The 19,629-nt window shown below is 37.7% G+C and overlaps 1 protein-coding gene across 1 annotated transcript in view; it reads left to right on the top strand.

The window, feature by feature from the left end:
* The window catches only part of LOC112502573 (5'-nucleotidase SurE), a 32,978-nt gene that overhangs the window by 8,832 nt on the left and 4,517 nt on the right, over window positions 1-19,629 (top strand). Inside the window, exons 4-9 of the mRNA XM_025106524.1 lie at window positions 12,049-12,092; window positions 12,809-12,886; window positions 14,880-15,033; window positions 15,466-15,642; window positions 16,460-16,519; window positions 16,602-16,722. Coding sequence (XP_024962292.1) covers window positions 12,049-12,092; window positions 12,809-12,886; window positions 14,880-15,033; window positions 15,466-15,642; window positions 16,460-16,519; window positions 16,602-16,712 — 624 coding nt within the window. The 3' untranslated portion in view covers window positions 16,713-16,722. The remainder of the gene's footprint in view (window positions 1-12,048; window positions 12,093-12,808; window positions 12,887-14,879; window positions 15,034-15,465; window positions 15,643-16,459; window positions 16,520-16,601; window positions 16,723-19,629) is intronic.

The raw sequence follows: 19,629 nt of genomic DNA, 5'->3' as shown, positions 1-19,629 counted from the left end.
GAGTGTCACCTTTCTTTTTATAAACCGACACCACTCACTAAGCCTCCACCCTTTAGACATTTTAGCAGTCTTGAGTGTGACGTTGAAGAGCAGTGTCAACACTTCACACCCGCCTCTCCTTGANCACCACTCACTAAGCCTCCACCCTTTAGACATTTTAGCAGTCTTGAGTGTGACGTTGAAGAGCAGTGTCAACACTTCACACCCGCCTCTCCTTGACGAAGCCATACCTTTATCAGAATCTGGTGTGGACTTCGGGCCTACGGATTTACCGTTCCCANCACACCCGCCTCTCCTTGACGAAGCCATACCTTTATCAGAATCTGGTGTGGACTTCGGGCCTACGGATTTACCGTTCCCATCTTTCTTAGCACCCTCTTCACTTCTTTTATGCTAATGCCTTGGCAAAAACAAATGTTGCACGGTTTGAGACGTCCCCTACTCCCTTTACCTCCCTCTCCTTTTTCTTTGCCTTTAAATAACCTCGGTATCTGTCCCTGCCTATTCATCATTTCTCGAACCACCCTATCCTTGAAAACTTTTCTAGCTGCACCATTTAGATTCTTCCACATGATCCTTGGTCTAGCCTAATATACTAATATATGTTGAGTATATGATGAGAATTTTTCTCAAAGAGATGACATCTTTTTCCCAAAAACATTCTAAGTTTGTCATGATATCATAGCCACAATTCTTATCTCTGTCTTACTCTTTTCATTTAATCGTAATTTAGCAACTTATTATTAGTTATTCTTGATCAAGTTCTCATGGCATCATGACTTCGAACAATTGAATGCATTGTGTATCCAAATTGTTGCCAAGGGAAAGGACTTACGGGGCCTTTTTTTGGCAAACTCCAGCTCTCGCTCTTGACAAAAATTTGGGGTACTACTTTAGGAAAACATGAAAAAGGTATTGGAAAGATAAACCCTAAATATCTACTTTTAGCTAACACTCCCTCTCAAGTTGGAGCATAAATAATTATTCCATAGACGTGTTACAAAGATGTCCAATATGAACTCCATTTAACGCCTTTGTGAAGATTCCCGTAACTGTTCTCCGGTCTTCACATATTGGGTACAAATTAACCTTGTTGAATTTTCTTATGAACAAATTGATAATCAATTTCAATGTGCTTAGTTTGCCTATGAAATATAGGATTATATGCAATATGAAAAGAAACTCTATTGTTACACCACAATTTGCTGGTATTGAAGCCTTAAGTCCAATTTTGTTCTATATTTGATATATCCACGTTATCTAGCGCACAAATTGTCACCTAGCCTAGCTCGTTGTTCTGACTCTCCGCTAGATCGTGAGATAAGATTTTGGTTCTTCCTTCCCGATGAGAACAATATTCCTCCCAAAAATATAAAATATCCATAAGTGGATCTTCTATCCAGTTTGAAACCTGCACAATTTGCATCAGAAAACATTCAATAGGGCCATGCCCATGATTTGCATACACAGAGGAACACCCGGGTGCTCATTTCAAGTATCAGAAAGTTTGTTTCTAAGTTGTCCAATGATGAACAGTTGGAAATGACATAAATTGATTGACCATGCTAACAGAATATGCAGTATTAGGATGCATCATTGTAAGATGATTCAGTTTCCCAACCAACCTCTATCATCTCTCGGGAACTCTGAATAATTTCCCGTCTCTTGTAAGGTGCATGTTGGGAGTCATTAGTGCACTACAAGGGGTTTGCTCCCAATTTTCTTGTATGAGCTAATAGGTCAAAGAACATATATTCTCTGAGATATGAATATACAATATTCACTTTTTATAACTTTACACTCAAGAAATACTTTAGCACTCCTAAGTCCTTGGTGTGAAATTGAGAATTAATGAAATACTTAAAAGAGATGAGATGCTAATAATATCACTTCAAGGGATGACAATGTCATCTACATAGACAATTAACAGAATGATACTAGTGTCTGACTGCTTGTAAAACACATAATGGTCACATGTGCTTTTCTTCATACCATACTTTCCAAAATTTACCAAACCAAGTACGAAGACTCTGTTTCAAACCATCTAGAGCTTTTCGAAGTCGACAAACTGTCCTGACTCCCCCTGAGCAACCTCATATACCTCGTCTAGAAGATCATCGTAAAGAGAAGCAATACTGATATCAAGTTGATGCAAGGGCCTATCATGAATAGCCACGGGTTAGATAAACAACCGAATAGATGTCACTTTGCCAAAAGGAGAAAAAGGTACCAGAATAGCCCACTTCATAGGTTTGAGCATAGCCCTTAGCGACATGGCGGGGATTTAATCGAGCAACAAAACCATCCGAATTGACCTCATGTTGTGAGTTCGAAATCTCAACTACAAAAGCTATCAGAGAAAGTTAGAAAAGCCACATGGCAAGTTCAAGAAGGCCGAATGGTAGGGGAAGTTGGGATTTGACTACATCCACAAGAGGTGCTAGATTTTTAGGCGTAGTTATTGCATTTTTAGCATTAGTGCATTTTAGCATGCAGACCACTATGTCCACGTTTATAATTCCTTGTATTACTCCATGCATTAGAAAAAAAGGATGAACTGATTTGTACTTAAAGGTTGGTTATGGAATGATATGTATCAAATATATTTATCCAGAAATTTGTTATTGAGATTAGGTAGTTCTCTTTTCAATCGAGCTCTCAACCTTTACACATTCCTAATAGGGTGGAAGAAGGGAAATCACCACAGGCACCTAGCATAGTTGATCAAGATTTCACGCTACAAGTTTACAACGACCTGTAACTCGATACCAAGTACGGGGCCATAATTGGTATAAGAGCCTGGACTTATGGGAGGAAAACGTTCCTTACAGAAGCAATTTGATGCATTCCTCTTCATGTATAAGTAGAGTAGAGCAAGCTGCCTCGGAAGCCAGACAGCAAGGTATAGCTGTCCAAATCCAACAGCTCACTCTATCACTGCATCAAAAGTGAATTGAAGATTCCCATGATTCCAGAAACAACCAATATCTTATGGTCTTTGACATGATTTTGGACCCAACAATGGTGATGGTGGAAAAATTGTCCCTAGGTGTACAGAACTCGACTTTCCTCGCTTTAATGGTGATGATGAACCTCTACTTTGGTTAAGTCTGGGAATCTTTTTTCTTCATCAATGAACATTGGATGGCGAAAAAGTATCTGTTGCTTCATTCCACTTGAAGGAGGTGCTCAACTATGGTATCTTAAGTTACAACAAGACAAGCCGCATCTGACTTGGCAGGTTTTTAAGCATCGGTGCAACCTCCATTTTGGACCACCATTACACAGCAATATACTTTGAGATTTATTCAAACTCAAACAAACCGGATCGGAGTCTACCTATGTCAATTTGAAAAGCTATCAGCCCAAGTACCATCCTCAACCTCCGAGCAAAAAATGATTATCTTCATCAGTCGTCTCTGTGAAGCTATTGCAGCTAATCTTGAAGTGCACAGGCTGACGGCATGCAACAGGTGTTGGTTATTACGTACGATAAAATCGAATCTTTATACGAAAAATGCGGAAGCATGAAACGTAATAACGAAACCGAGGAACACGTTTATGTAATCAAAGCAACAAATAAAATCTACAAATGTACCTCGATTGTAGATCAAAACGATTAAGGATCCAACGTAGAATCCCTCTACCAGTCCGCACACAAAGCCGTAAACCGGAACAAGAAACCTTCTCATTGGAGCACCAAAGACCTCAAGAACCCCTTGGGTTTGAGTTCGGTCGTAGATGGGAGAGAGAGAGGAGGGAGGGGGGATTTTTGCTTAGGGTTTTAATTATGTACTTATCTCTAAGTTAGTTAGGTTTAAATACCCATGATTTGGGCTTAAATCCCTAACGGGCTTCTAAAGCCTTTTTAAGCATATTTAAAACCCATTAGCAATTAACTAATCATTTAGTTAATTAATAATTAATAATTTATCAAAATAAATTATTATACTATTATTTACTAATTAATTGTTAACTATTAAAAATTAACAAAGTTAGTCCCCAAGGTTTCTTACTTTCCAATTTAGGCTAAGTGTGTAGCCTCGATAGGCTTATGGTCACTTGTGACGTTGGACATTATTTCCAACAAACTCCCACTTGTACAATTCACAATGAATCCTAGTAAGGTACATTAAATTCACATAAGGTATGTCATCCCTATGACAAGTACTGTATTCTAAAACCATATGGTAAGAATAACATCCCCAGTAAGTGATCCAATATCCCTTCGTTCTATGATACCCTGTTGAATGTATGACATGGAGTACTATGAATCAAACATTCAAAATCTTGTTTCTTGATCGAGATTCGTGTTGACTACATAAGAGATTGTACTATTGATCATCTATCAACTCAGTCCGAGCATGACCATGCGTTTCTGTGTCAGCACGCGATCCTCAAGGAGCTCATGGATATCGCTTCCCTATAATAGGCGGAAGGAACGAATAATCTTCAACTACACAGACCTTATCCACTCATCATGTTACACTTGACCAAACCCCGCATGGCTAACAACGTTGGGGAATGATCAAAGCATACCATACTGTAGATCAAGATTCTATGCATCTCCGTTTTAAAGATAAAAGATTTTACTTTCTTAGAATCACTTTTTGACAGTATCCATGAAGTGATCTCTAAGCTTTTGGCTACTCCAATACTTGATCTCGTATCAAGTACATGTAAGTGTAGTTGCATCTCATATGCTATATCCATCAACATGGATATCAACATACACTTCACATCAGTCTTAATTCACTTCTTTCTTCCATAAAGAATGACCGACTGTGGACGTTTGAATAGATTTATATTCGGGAAGTGGCAAACATGCAAAAGTAATACAATAATGTACTCAATGTAATTGCTCATTAAAATCTCTATAGTAATGCATTACATCTCAAAAGGTACTAATTGTACAAGTCTTAAAATCACTTGAAATACACTTAAATCCATGCACTTGCAAATTTAATCCCTATCGCCCTAGTATGACAATCATGCTTGGATTGTGATAGCGGCTTGGTAAACGGATCGACTGCATTTTCTTCTGATGTAACTCTGCTTACTTTGATGTCTCCTTCGACAACCTTCCGAATGTAGCGATACTTCTCGAGTATATGTCTTGTGCGCTTGTGTGCTCGAGGTTCTTTAGCCAAAATGGTTGCACCTTCGTTGTCGTAGAGAATCTCAGTTGGTTTCTTAATACTGAGACCACTCCGAGATCTTCGATGAACTTCTTCATCCACATAGCTTCTTTTACAGCTTCATTAACTACTATATACTCAACTTCAGTTGTCGAGTCAGCTACAGTATCTTGTTTGGAACTCTTCCAGGTCACCGCTCCTCCATTCAGTACAAATACGAATCCTGATTGCGATCGAGAATCATCTCTATCTGTCTGAAAGCTAGCATCTGAATAACCCTTTATTCTTAGCTCTTCTTCGCCACCATAGATCAAGAACATAACTTTAGTTCTTCTCAAGTGCTTCCAGGGTTTCCTTGATATCTGCTCGTCATGCTCAAAGCACATGAGACATCTAGTACATATCATGGTGTACATGTCGATCCAATAGCCGAAGCATGTGGGATCCGACTCATTCTTTCTAGCGCTTCTGGAGTGCTAGGACTTTGAGTTTTACTCAGTGTCAAGCCATGCTGCATAGGTGTGAATCCTCTTTTGGAGTCTTGCATCTTGAATTTCTTCAAGATCTTATCTATGTATGTACTTTAGCTTAGCCCAATCAGGCGTTGGGATCTATCTCTATAGATCTTAATTCCCAAGATATATGTTGCTTCTCCCAAGTCTTTCATTGAGTAACATTTCCTTAACCAGGAATTTACTCCTTGCATAGTAGGGACATCGTTTCCAATGATTAGTATGTCATCCACATACAATACAAGGAAGACAATAGTGCCCCCACTAGTTCTGACATATACATATGGTTCATCTTCACTTCTCGAAAACCCAAACTTTTTGATTTTCTCATCAAAGCAGAGATTCCAGCTACGAGATGCTTGCTTCAGTCCATAATGGACTTCTGCAGTTTACACACTCTATTAGGCTGATCTTGATGTACAAAACCCTCAGGTTGTGCCATTAACACATCTTCGGATAGTTTTCCATTTAGGAAAGCGGTTTTCACATCCATTCGCCATAATTCATAATCATGAAACGCTGCAATGGCCATCAGTATCCTAATAGACTTTAACATAGCCGCCGGTGAAAAGGTCTTATCATAGTCTCCACCATGAGTTTGCGTGTAGCCTTTAGCCACTGGTCTGGCTTTGTAAGTGTGTAAGTTTCCATCCATGTCGGTCTTCTTCTTGAAGACCCACTTGCACCCAGTTGTCTTACAATCAGGTGAGTGATCAACCAAGGACCATGCTTGGTTATCGTACATGGATTGCATTTCACTTTCTTTCGCCTCTTTCCATTTGGCAGACTTAGGGCCCGCCATAGCTTCCTGATAGCTTGTAGGTTCATCAGAATCTACCAATACATCATTTCCTTAAGATATGTGAAGACCATATCTTTCAGGTTCGTGACATATCCTACCGGATCTTCGGATAGGAGGTGGAATAATGTCAGATTCCTTAGTAACACCTTGCTGAGGCTCAACAGGTTTATTAACCTTAGGTTGAGAACTAGTTCCAACAATAGGTTCATTTGTTGACTCTCGAATTTCTTCAAAATCAACATGGTTCCCACTGCTCTCTTTTGATATAAATTCTCTTTCTAAGAAGAAATCCCTGCGAGCTACAAATATTTTGTTCTCAGTGGGTTTATAGAAGAAATATCCAAAAGAGTCAGTCGGGAATCCAATAAAATGACACTTCTCTGATCTGGGTTCAAGCTTGTCATGAGTTTCACGTCGTACGTAAGCCTCACAACCCCAGACTTTCAAATATGAGAGGTTTGGAACCTTTCCAGTCCATATTTCAGATGGTGTCTTTTTTAACCTTCTTTGTTGGTACAAGCTATGCTGTTACTGCGGTCAAAATACAAAATATGGGTCCGGAACGATATTCGATATTTCGGTTATATCGATGATATATCGGTCCAAAATAGCGGTTAATATAATAGTTCTTAGAATTATATATATATATATATATATATAATATGTATGCATCCATAAACATATCATATGCATTAATTAGAGTTTAGAAATATAGTTTCAAAACTAAAACATCACATAAACAARTCTCRCRAAACAAAATAGGAAAAGTGTTCAAAAACGAGCTAATCGCAAACAATAAGCRTGAACTGTGAAAGAACCGAGAAGAGAAGAAGCGTGAACTGTGAAGAACCGAGAAGAGAAGAAGCGGGAGACTTAATATATGTGTTGACTGGTTGACCAAATAAAGAGGTCCAAAAAACTAAGCCGGACATGTAATAGAAAAAGCCCAAACATTTGTCTTATAGAAAATTGGTATATCGGACCGATTTTTCCATCAAAATATCGGTGAAATATCGGTAAATATCGGCGACATTATCGGAACCGATATTTCACTACCGATATTTTTCTAGAGTCCGATATCCGATATATCGCCGATATATCGCGATTTTAATAACATAGGGTACAAGGTTCAGGATCCTAGCAGTTGTCTCTAGGACATAACCCCAAAAGCTGATTGGAAGCATTGCTCGACTCATCATAGAACGAACCATGTCTAACGAAGTTTGGTTTCGCCTCTTTGACACACCATTGTGTTGTGGTGTTGCTGGCGGAGTAAGGTGTGAAACAATTCCACAGTTTCTAAGAAGTTCGTTAAATTCATGACTAAGATATTCTCCACCGCTATCGGATCTGAGAATCTTAATGCTTTTTACCCAACTGATTCTCTACTTCGTTTTGAAAAGTCTTGAATGCCTCTAAGGTTTTAGACTTATGCTTTATCAAATAAACATACCCATAGCGACTATAATTATCGGTAAAGGTAAGTTTTGACCACGTCTCGTGGCTACCCCGAATGGTCCACATACATCAGAATGTATAAGGTCCAACTGGTCATTGCCCCTCTCAGAAGTGTATGAAGGGAGCCTGTCATCTTGCCTAATAAAGAGGATTCTCAATCATCAAATGACTTAGAGTCAAATGATTCCAAAATTCCTTCCAACTGGAGTTTTGCGATTCGATTCTTGTTTATATGCCGAAGACGACAGTGCCACAAATATGTCTTATCGAAAACTTTTTCGGATCTGGATGAATCAATATTCAAGATTGAGCTGTTGCTTACATTTACACTAGTCTCATACATGCCACGACAAGGAATTGCTTTAAAATAAAACACATTATTTTTATAAACCAAAATGTTTCCATTGTCAAAAGTGAAATCAAAACCATTAAGATAAAGTGCGTGAAATGAGATAATGTTTCTTGCCATTGAAGGCACATAGCAACAATCTAATAGTTCCAAAGTGAGACCATTTGAGAGCTTCAAATCAAAAATGCCGATCCTTTCAACAACAAATTGATTGATGTTTCCCATGATCAGGTTAAGCTCTCCTCGTCTCAGTTTTCTACTTCTTAATCCCAGCACATTTGAACATATGTGTGAACCACACCCAGTGTCTAACAACCAGGCGTCAGAAGTAGAAGTACTATGGAGCTCAATCAAAAACGTACCAGATGGACCAACTTGATTGGTCTTTAGCTTCTTAAGCTCATCAAGATACTTCGGGCAGTTTCGCTTCCAATGACCCTTTTCCTTGCAATGAAAGCATACAACATCCTCCTTAGACTTTGTAGGTGGTGTCTCAGATTGAGCAATACTCTTCCCCTTCAGTTTAGGGTCAACAACAATCTTCCCTTTACCTTTGGAGTGGTTTCCTCGTTTCCTCTTAACACCTCCTTCTCTGATGGCTAGGACAGGAAAAAATGAGCTAGAGCCTTTTGCCTTGTCCATGTTAGACTTGGTGGTCTTAAGCATGCCATACAGCTCCATGATGGTCTTTTCTGAATTATTCATATTGTAGTTCAGGATGAACTGCGCATATGACTCGGTCATCGAATTTAGGATGATGTCGATAGACAATTCCTGACTGATTGGAAATCCAAGTCCCTCAAGTTGGTCAATGTGTGCCTTCATTTTAAGTACGTGCACACTGACGCTCGTTTCTTCCTTAAGCTTGCATCCCATTAGGGCCTTAACAGTCTCATAGCGCTCATGTCTAGCCTGCTTTTGGAACATTTTCTTAAGCTGGTTAATCATGTCGAACGCCCCAAGATTCTCAAAATTCTTTTGGAGTTCTAGAACCATGGTCGCCAACATCATGCACGCGACTTCGACTGACTCATGACAACGCTCGTCATATTCAGTCTGTTCGGTCCTAGTACACTCTGCAGGACGGGCTTCAGGGGGAGCTTCTTCAATGACACGATGTTTCTTATCGTATTTGAGAGCTATTCTCAAGTTCCGATTCCAGTCAAGGAAGTTTGAACCATTTAGATTTTCTTTGGAGAGAATGCATAGTAGTGGGAAATTTTATGGAGGAGGATTTGGTGTATTTGGATCCACCTATTAAAACAAAGTTCAAGTTTAGTGATTTTGAAAATTCCTTAAAAAATAATTACCCAAGAACTTATATTGAGAAGGCTAAGATCCATATTTCACTTCAAGTTGCGAAGAGGTTTGCCGTATTTCGCACCAAGAAGCTATTTAGGTAGATAGTATTATCAATTTCATCTCTATGTCAATTTGGCATGTTTAATCCCCTCTACGCTTATTCCTTCTCGTGACGGGTTCGCCGCAGATCATAAGTTAGGATAGTAAATCGTCCAAGAATAAAGACGTGATATCCGGCCCAAGATTCTTGGGTTATCGCGAATGTCACATCAACTTTCCTAAAATGGCTCACCGACGCGTTGACTTAAGTGCTAGCCGCGCCGGAAGCCAAAATAGAACTCGTGCGTGTTTATTATTGATAGCATAAGATTTACGTTTTTATAAAACGTGGTTTTGTTTTATATTTAATCAAAATTATTTGATTAAACTTTGGCAAAATATTTAAATACCTATTTAAAACTACAAATTTTGCCAATACCGTCAAAGTCAAACTATTCAACTTTGAAAACACGACAATTTGTTTTTAAACAATTTTAAAACAAATTAATTTTAAATTATTTGCCCGTTAACTTTTAACGAAATAATTATTTGTTTATTTTTATCTTTGAAAAAAAAACTTTCAACCAATGATCACATGACATGAAAATACACAACCACAATGCAAAATAACGGTACGCTTGCCTTGAACCTATGTGTTTTTCGATAAGCCAATATCGAGAAAACACGGTCAATCTAGGGATAATCATGGAACCAAAAAGACTCCCACTCAAAATGACATCTCCAAACTTGATTGAAAAGCCCGTCTCGACTCCATCTTCATGATCTCCAATCTTTGGCCTCCGGAAATTTTAGTTACAAAATTTAATCTAATATATAATCCTATAATTCCTATCTAGTACAATTACAAGGAATTAAATAAACGACATGCAGGTCGCGCAAAAATTACATAACCAAAATTAAATAACTAAAATACATAACCGGAACAACCAACCAAAATTAAAACAACCAAAGGTCGAGTCAAGGCAAACCATAACCGGTTCCATGCATAAAAACAGCAATTTTCGTGACAGCACAAAAGCGTCGCGAAAAACAGCAACAATAAAGATTAAAATAGATTTTGACAGCTTTTAGCGACAGTTTTTAAAACAGCTTTGTAAAAGCGTCGCAAACAGCACTATTTTACTCTTTAAATAAAACTTTCAGCTTTCGCGACAGTTTTATTAATTGTTGCAAACATGATTGTGTCAAAACATGTTTCTAAACAATGTTGTGATTAATATTATCAACAAAATTAAATAGACATAAAATTATAATCCTTGTTTATAAACTTTTATGTCATTAAAATCCTTTAATAACCATAAAATTTTATAAACACATTGTATCAATTTCTTGCATAATTTTCATGCCAAAATTATCCAAAGAACCCATACAATGAACCAACGACATTGGGGAAAACAAAAAAACATAAATGATTGATTTTTATCACTTTAAAACCCATATGTATATAAATTCGAAAAATGCGGAAGCATGAAACGTAATAGCGAAACCGAGGAACACGTTTATGTAATCAAAGCAACAAATAAGATCTACAAATGTACCTCGATTGTAGATCAAAACGATTAAGGATCCAACGTAGAATCCCTCTACCAGTCCGCACACGAAGCCGTAAACCGGAACAAGAAACCTTCTCACTTGGAGCACCAAAATCGACCTCAAGAACCCCTTGGGGTTGAGTTTGGCTGTAGATGGGAGAGAGAGAGAGGAGGGAGGGACGATTATTGCTTAGAGTTTTGATTATGTACTTATCTCTAAGTTAGTTAGGTTTAAATACCCATGATTTGGGCTTAAATCCCTAACGAGCTTCTAAAGCCTCTTTAAGCATATTTAAAACCCATTAGCAATTAACTAATCATTTAGTTAATTAATAATTAATAATTTATCAAAATAAATTATTAAACTATTATTTACTAATTAATTGTTAACTATTAACAATTAACAAAATCAGTCCCCAAGGTTTTCTACTTTCCAATTTAGGCTAAGTGTGTAGCCTCGATAGGCTTATGGAATTTATTTACTAAATTCACTTGTGACATTGGACATTATTTCCAACAACAGGAAGTCACTTCTGTGTGGATCTCTGGTTTTATGTTTCCACTCTATTTGGATATGGAAGAGGACGGGGCTGGTGGCTTCTAATCTGCTTTGTTTATGCATCGAGATAGGGTTTTGGTTTTTCTTTTTCTATTATTTTGTTATGAATGACATATGTTTTATTGCCTTGTTGGGCATCAACTTGGATTCATTTTTGACTTACGAACAAATATCATTTATGATCATTGTCTGTGATATGCTTATTAGATGCCTACTTTTTGATATAGTTCTTGTGTTGGGGTCTGAATCATGAATGCTGTATAATTCTAGAAAATTTGATGCATATTCTGTTATATTATATAAAACTTTCTGATTTGTTTCACTTACTCTCTACAGGTATTAAGTGGCATAAATATGGGGAGCAACTGTGGTTATCACATGTTAGTACAGATTCCATGTTATATGATTTCCTTGTCTGATTGCATTCATCCTTGCCAGTAAATATAACTTTTAATGCCTTATCTGGCAAGGTTTTTATTGTTTGTTTTTACTATTACAGGAAACAGTGTTTGACATATGTCGTCATTTTCAGAGAACCAACCATATATTTACTACATTTTGTAATTGACAGTTACAAGTCGTGAGCTTAATGTTGATGTTTTTACAATTTCCAAAAACAAAGCCGATGTGCCTTGACCATTTTGACTTTAATGAGGTTGAGATTTTGAAACCCAGTAACAAATGATTCCTACTTTTACTTGCCAAATACGTTTTAAGTTTATTGACCAACACAAATTACCAACTCTGTTTGCATTTGAAATAAAATATAAGCTGAAAACAGAAGTGTTTAAGCCTTAACTTCCAAGCAAATCCGTCTATTTTATGTGAGTTAATGATCTTATGCTTCTGTATTTGTGTTTAAATACTTGTCCGGCCATTGCTAAATAATTTTATTGACTTGGCTTCTCCAGACATGCTATTTGGGTGGCAATGTTTTTTCAATAACTTTTCTAACCTAAGTGGTCACTGCTGCTAGCTATTTTGTTCTTCTTTTTCTCCCTCATCCCTTATTTTGTTTATTGTATGTATGTGGCTTGATGAGATAGTGCAGACTCTTTGGTCGTCACTTTTTTAACTAGAGCTTCTTGAAATGCAGTGTTTACTCGGGGACAGTGGCAGGTGCTCGAGAGGCCTTTTTCTATGGTTTACCATCTGTCTCAATATCATATGATTGGTATGTAAATTTATTCCTATAGATATGTTGGTATTACAATGAAATTTGGCTTTTGACCCTTTGCATACATTTAGTAGAGGGGATTAGCACGGATTCAAAAGGAAACATGGATAATAAGTGTTACTTGCTCACTTCATATCCAAGTTGTGTGTAAAATCAATTGATGTTGTTTATTAACATAGTCCGCTCAAAGTTCTTTTTTGTCCTTTCTTTTTTTAATGTTGAGCTCTTGTTGGTATATATTAGTTAAAGATCGTTCTAGTAGTTTGTAGTACTTCCAAAACTAACCTTTAGAGTGTTATTGAATGTGAGGTATTTTGAAACTTTTTTTAATGTTGAGCCATGAGGATGAAGCTTTGATGCTTACCCATCTTTAACCTTTAAAGTGTTATTGAATGTGGAGGTATTTTGAAACCAAAATGTGACATCTCCTTTTGCATAGCTCTGTACCAGCATGGGAGTTCACGTTCCTTGCTATAATTTATTTAATTTTTATTAGTAGTTTTATATATACCAGTGGATGTGGCAGTATATGCAGGTATTCTGGTGGGTTGCTTATACGATTGCCTTTATGCATTGGAATAGGGTAATATCAAAATGGGAAACTAACAGAAGCAATTTATCTGCTTCAGGGTAGAATTGTAGTGCCTCAAACCCCTAATTTTTTCTTGATATAGGATATCCAACAATGCCACACTTTAGGATCAAGCCTGGTTCCAACAGAAGAGAATTATGGACGAAGCAGACATGCCCAGTAATTTTGGAGACAATGGAACATGTGTAGAGGGATATCAGAGAGTGAGTGGAATGTGACCATCTTCGTTGCAATGTAGAACCATGATGATTTAAAAATAGGCACACAAATTATGGAAAAATTCACACCATGATTTTAATAAATAAACCCAAATGTGAGTCATCATCAACAAATGTAACATAGTATTTATACTCTAGACAAACTAAATAGCTCTAATTAAAACACACAGCAGCAATGTGGGTGAGTTTTCCCAACTGACAACTCACAGAACAGATCTGTAACAAAGGAAAATTTTGTTACTTCTTTGGATTTGTAAGAGAAGGACCCCTTAACCAATAATGGACATTCGTTATACCCAAACCACTGAAATATGCCACTTGTTTCATCAATGTGTGAAACAGATGAACTCTTGTGATCCAGATTATGTTCTAATCAATGGATACATTCCGAGTTCCTGAAAATTTCAATAAGTAGGAATACAGTACCGTTAGGTTCTTTTTATCGGCCAAGAAGCCTAAGATTGTAGGAAAGATGGGATGTGCAGGACAAACACAGGGTGAATTAGATGTAACATTGGTGGAGCCTATCCTATTACCAGGATTTGAGGAACAGCTAGATTTACTCACACATGAATTGGAATATGAATGGGCAGCATGAAAATAGACCTAGTTCCAGTTGGTGGGGATTGAAAATTGTTGGTGCTGCAAGGCAGCATCTACCCTCGAGTATGTAACAATATGATTGTCTGCGTGCATAATTGAGAACTACTGATCTATCAAAGCAGCACATGTCAAACATTCCAAACTAGATACATTATGAGTTTACTGGAAGATTTTAACATGGAAACTTGATGCACTTTTTATCCAAAAACGAAAGACACAGGATTTCCTAGGAATGCACTATTATGAAACTATGCACAATTTGGTACTAATTTAAATATTTATTCGTTTCAAATTAAAGACATTTCAGTCAATAACTGATGCCCAAAAGAGAAAATGCATCTCGAATCCTACAATGGAGTACTTCGACTTTCATTGACAAAGGTTGTACTGGGAAGTGGGACAAGAACCTTTTAGCTATTAATGAGGTGTAACATGTTCTGTGACTGACGCAGCCAATGAGGAAATAGTAACCTTTCTATGTTATATCATTGCTTCCCATGTGCAGACATAAGGTAATATGTGGTGGTCCAATATAAGAAAGATGATGATCTTCATTGTTTACTTGGGTTATTGACAGGGTTGGGGGTACGAGCAGTATCAACAACTTCACACTGGCTGCTGAGGCTTGCTTACCCATCATAAATGCCATTCTTGTTGAGATCAAGAATAAAACATATCCTCAGAAATGTTTTCTGAATGTAGATCTACCCACAGATATTTTGAATCATAAGGTGAGTTGAAAATGTTCTTGTAAAAATATGTTTCCATTGAATTTATCATAACTGAAGACTCTTTGACTCTCTTGCATCTTCTGCCTACATCAAATTTTTTGTTGCAAAGACAGGTGCTTCAAATCATGTGCAAATAGTAAATAACAAGTATGTTTAATAAATATGTATATACAGAGGCATTTCAAATATATCTTCAGGATTAGACCCGGTGTTATATAGGATACTGCCATGCCAGAAAATCTGAGCCATACTAGTCAACACTTTTGGGAAATTTAGTGAATGCATAATTTTACAGAACTGCAAGGTAGAAAAGATTTGTGTTGCCTTTTTTCACTATTTAGTTTCAGTTCAGAATCTTGACCTAAATATTTGGATAACATGTAATGTTGTTCTCATAAAGAATGTGGAGCATCTTATGTGTTCTTTAAACAGGGTTATAAGCTGACCAACCAAGGAAACAGTATCATCAAAATGGGTTGGAAGCAAGTTTCTTCTGATGCCGCCCAAGGTGGACATATGTTATCCACAATGACGATGGAGCCAAATTCAGTAGCATCAAATCCTGATGCTACAGGTGTTTCACAAGAACACCTTTTATTCAGGAGAGAGGTGTGTGGTCCTTACTTGTAGCTAAATACTGTAATGAACATTTATTCAGTATCAGTTTTATCATAAAATGAAAAATCTTGTAATGGGAGGTAATTCAGAACTATTACAGCATCTAAAAATCCATCCATTCCTTATTTGTTAGTGAAGATATTTAACGCTTTTGCTAAGATTCTTGAGTTGGCAACAAATCCTCTCTTATCTTGCACTTCCTTGAGCACATTTCATATTTCCATTTTTTATAATTATTGTGATTTGTTGAATTAAGAATCACTGGATACAAAACATAACCCAAAACATAACATATGTTGTGAGTGTGGCTAGTCAGTTTTTGCATAACTCAAAGATCACCCATTTGTGGGTAACAAACAGGATCTTGTAGTATCTCTCTCATCGGTTTTCCTAGTCATTGCAGTTACATTGTTATAGGATTTAAATAGCTTATGAAATCCATCACATTTAACATATTATATTTTACATTAGAGAATTTGATGTCGTTGACTTGAAGTGGACCTGAGAATGCAAAAATAAGTTGACATAGATATGATAGAGAAATTTCAAACAAATGTTATGTCCTGTATCTCTATTCTTTTGGCTTGACGTCAGGTCTGAGTATCCCCCCCCCCCCCCCCCCCCCCCCGGCAGGAGCATATATACTGGCCTTGTTTGGTTTGGCCTCTATATCACTCAGCTTTGTCTATTTTTCGAGAAACATCATCGTTTGATGCGACTAGGGTTTTGCAATTTGCAATGTTCTTTTTTTTGGTTTTTAGTTTCACCACATAAACTTTGTTTATAAGAGTATTATGCTTGTTTTCAGGTCAAGGGAGGCCAGGTGGAAGATGGTGAAACGGATTACTGTTATCTTAAAGAAGGATTCGTGTGTACCTTTCTTTACTCGTTTGGAAGATATTTAGCAAGATCACCCATTCGTTAATTATCTAAGTTGCATCCTATTTCAGATAACTGTCACCCCCCTTGGGGCCTTAAGTCATGCGGATATAGACTCCCAAACATTTTTCAAAGAATGGTTACCAGCAGTGGCTGAGCGGACTTCTTCTTCAGCTTTGTGATTGCTTCTCTGTAAGTATAATTTGGAAAATGCACCCTTGTTACCTCTTAAATTTTACTTTATATCCTTGTCATTGTTGTAGGGTGAATGTTTGCCTATATACATTCACTTAAATGCAATAAACATTCGTCTTATTGATTGTTTTTGACTGCTGATAGTATCTTTCAAGTAGAATAAATTTGCACAACAACCTACCCTGAAACTCGTGTTCCGGAAATGACCTCCATCTATCTTGCACCATGTAAATGGCTAAACTACCCTTAGCCTCATATACGACCAAGTGTCTCGTAATTGACCAAAATCATCGTTCTCGAAATATATAACTACATCCCGCCTAAGCCCTTTCCCATACTAGCCCTTCCTGGTACCTGGAACCCTTTCTTTCCCAATACCACCCTTCCTCTTCCCCATACCAGCCCTTCTTTTCAAACATAGAAGATTCCGCAAAATTTCTCGTGACTTCTTTGGTAGCACAAGACAACGAAGAAATAGTCTCTTCACCCTGTTGGTGAATTCTTCTTGTTCTTTCGTTCATTTTTATCTTCCAAAACCCGATTCATATTTTTCTACAAACTCGATTTTCTCCTTACTATCCTGTGTTTCAGTAACATAAGAAGAACAACATTTTATGCCACTGCACTCCATCTTTGTTTTTGTAACAGAACATCAACAAATTTATACTACGATGAAGAACAAATATGTATGAAGACGAACAACCTTCTTTCTTATGATTTCATTAGATTATGGCTTTTATGAGTTTTTACCATTTTTACCAGATTTTACGTTGAAGAACAACCTTCTAGGGCCTTCTCATCGTCATACACCGTTGCTAATCATTAAGGGTATTTTCGGAATAATACATTTTGAAGGTCAATCTTGCAAAAAAAAAAATTAGGTCATTTTCCGAATTGAAATCTCATTTGAGGTCATTTCTCTGCCGGACCAGTCCTGGTATACAATATTCATGGTGTGGTTACTGGCTGGGAGTAGATGTAGCCTAGTTTTGGTTATGTGGGTGTGTAGTCGCATTTTGTAATCTAGTGTTGTACATTATATACACAATTCAATGCTACAGATTTTATTTGTGCCATTAAATGATAATTTTAGACAGAATAAATACAGAAGCTCAATCACTCAAGAAAACCAATAATTGTTATTTTGAAACATGATATATGGCCATGTACATTTTTAATGCAGGACCGAACATGATGTAACAGAACAGACACTTGTTGTCTCACGTTTGGTGCAACATTAGACTGAGACTGGACAGGACTTAGTGGACCTAAAATGCAATTTTTTTGTCTCATCCAAATAGATGAAACAAAAATCAAAGAAGATAGGAAAAGACTGGTAAATTACTAAACTAACCATTTAAAAAGATAGGACAAGACTGGTAAAACCTTGAAACCTTGGAAAATTATTTCACCTGCCAACCTCATTCTCGCTTGTCTAGTCCAGTTCTGCTTAGTCCCGTCCGCATACCAAATGCATCCCTAGGGAACAAATGGAACTGGGAGGAAACAAAAAGTGAAGGGTCAATTGGGGTTGAGATGATTTTGGTCACGTCTTCTATACTATGTTGTTAATCACGCCGGTATAGCGGTGGTATTGCGGTTCACGACCTTCAAAGGAATCCTGGTGGAGATTTTTTAGATTAGCGCTGGTATTTCTGCAATTTTGTCCTTCATCGTCTTCTTGAGTTTCTCGTTTCGTCGTCTTCAAAAAGAGAATCCAGACTGAATGTACTTAAGTGCAATTAGTATAATATAGAGGGCACTCCTATGTAATTAGTATCTCTATATATAGAGACCGACTGTAATTAGGTTACATATCAAATCAATACACAAAACCCTTGTGGTTTATCTTGGTATCAGAGCCAAGTTACCAAGACCCTACCTGCCCTCTTGGTCATGCCACTACAAGGCTGATCGTCTGCTGCCGCTGCCGCCACCTCTGTTAATCTGACCGTCCGCTGCCGCTGCTGTCGCTGGAATCTGCCGTCCGCTGTCCACTGCTGCTGCCGCTGCCGCTGCCGGAACCTAATTTTCAGTCTTCTTTTCTTTTACGGTACATTATTACGTCATGGCTCTAATACCCTCTTTCATAACACCGGAGAAACAATCTCACAATTTACACAAGTTTGCCTTTTTCCTAACTCCTACAAACTATGGTTATTGGAAAACAATGATTCAACCCTTTTTTGTCACAAATAATCTATTTGGATATATAGATGGATCAATACCGTGTCCATCCAAACATCTACCATCAACCACAACCACCTCCGATCCAAAGGCTACCACCGATCCACAAGATAACCCTAATTACCCGATTTAGATTTCTAAGGATGCTCACGTTCGCATGTTGATTATCTCCCCTATCTCTGAAGCCTCTTTTCGACATGTCCAGGGTGAAACTTCCTGTGATGTATGGCTTGTCCTTGAACGAGCCTATGCCCCTCATACATCATCCAGGGGCTCTGGGACTCTAGCTGCCATTGGCGAACCCGTCTTAAATCTACCATCACCGCACGTCAATTCCCGATTGCCTTCAATGAACCTCATGCCCTTCTCAGTGACCATGACTACATGTTTGGGAAAACTCGTGCCTCTACTCCATCTGTTTCTTTGGTTTTTGCAACTACAACCGGTAATTCTGGTTTGTCACAGCCTTTTGTCTATCATAATCAACAACTTGCTACTCAGATCAATTCCATTGCATCTACACTTGGTTACCCGTTGATCCCTGTTGCAACTTCAGGCCCTCAAGCTTTTTATGGTTCTCATCAGCCCCACAACAACCGTGGTAATCGTCGTCGTGGAACTTCTCGTGGTAGCAGCCGTGGATGTGGTGGTCGCCAATTTAGCTGGGCATCCAATCAAAATACAGTATACGGAACTTGTAACCGCTGTGATATTGGG

This window comes from Cynara cardunculus, unplaced genomic scaffold (assembly GCF_001531365.2).
Source record: "Cynara cardunculus var. scolymus isolate 2C unplaced genomic scaffold, CcrdV1 Un_Scaffold_1595, whole genome shotgun sequence".
Classification (NCBI taxonomy): Eukaryota; Viridiplantae; Streptophyta; class Magnoliopsida; order Asterales; family Asteraceae; genus Cynara; species Cynara cardunculus.
This window is presented reverse-complemented; position numbering and strand designations above follow the sequence as displayed.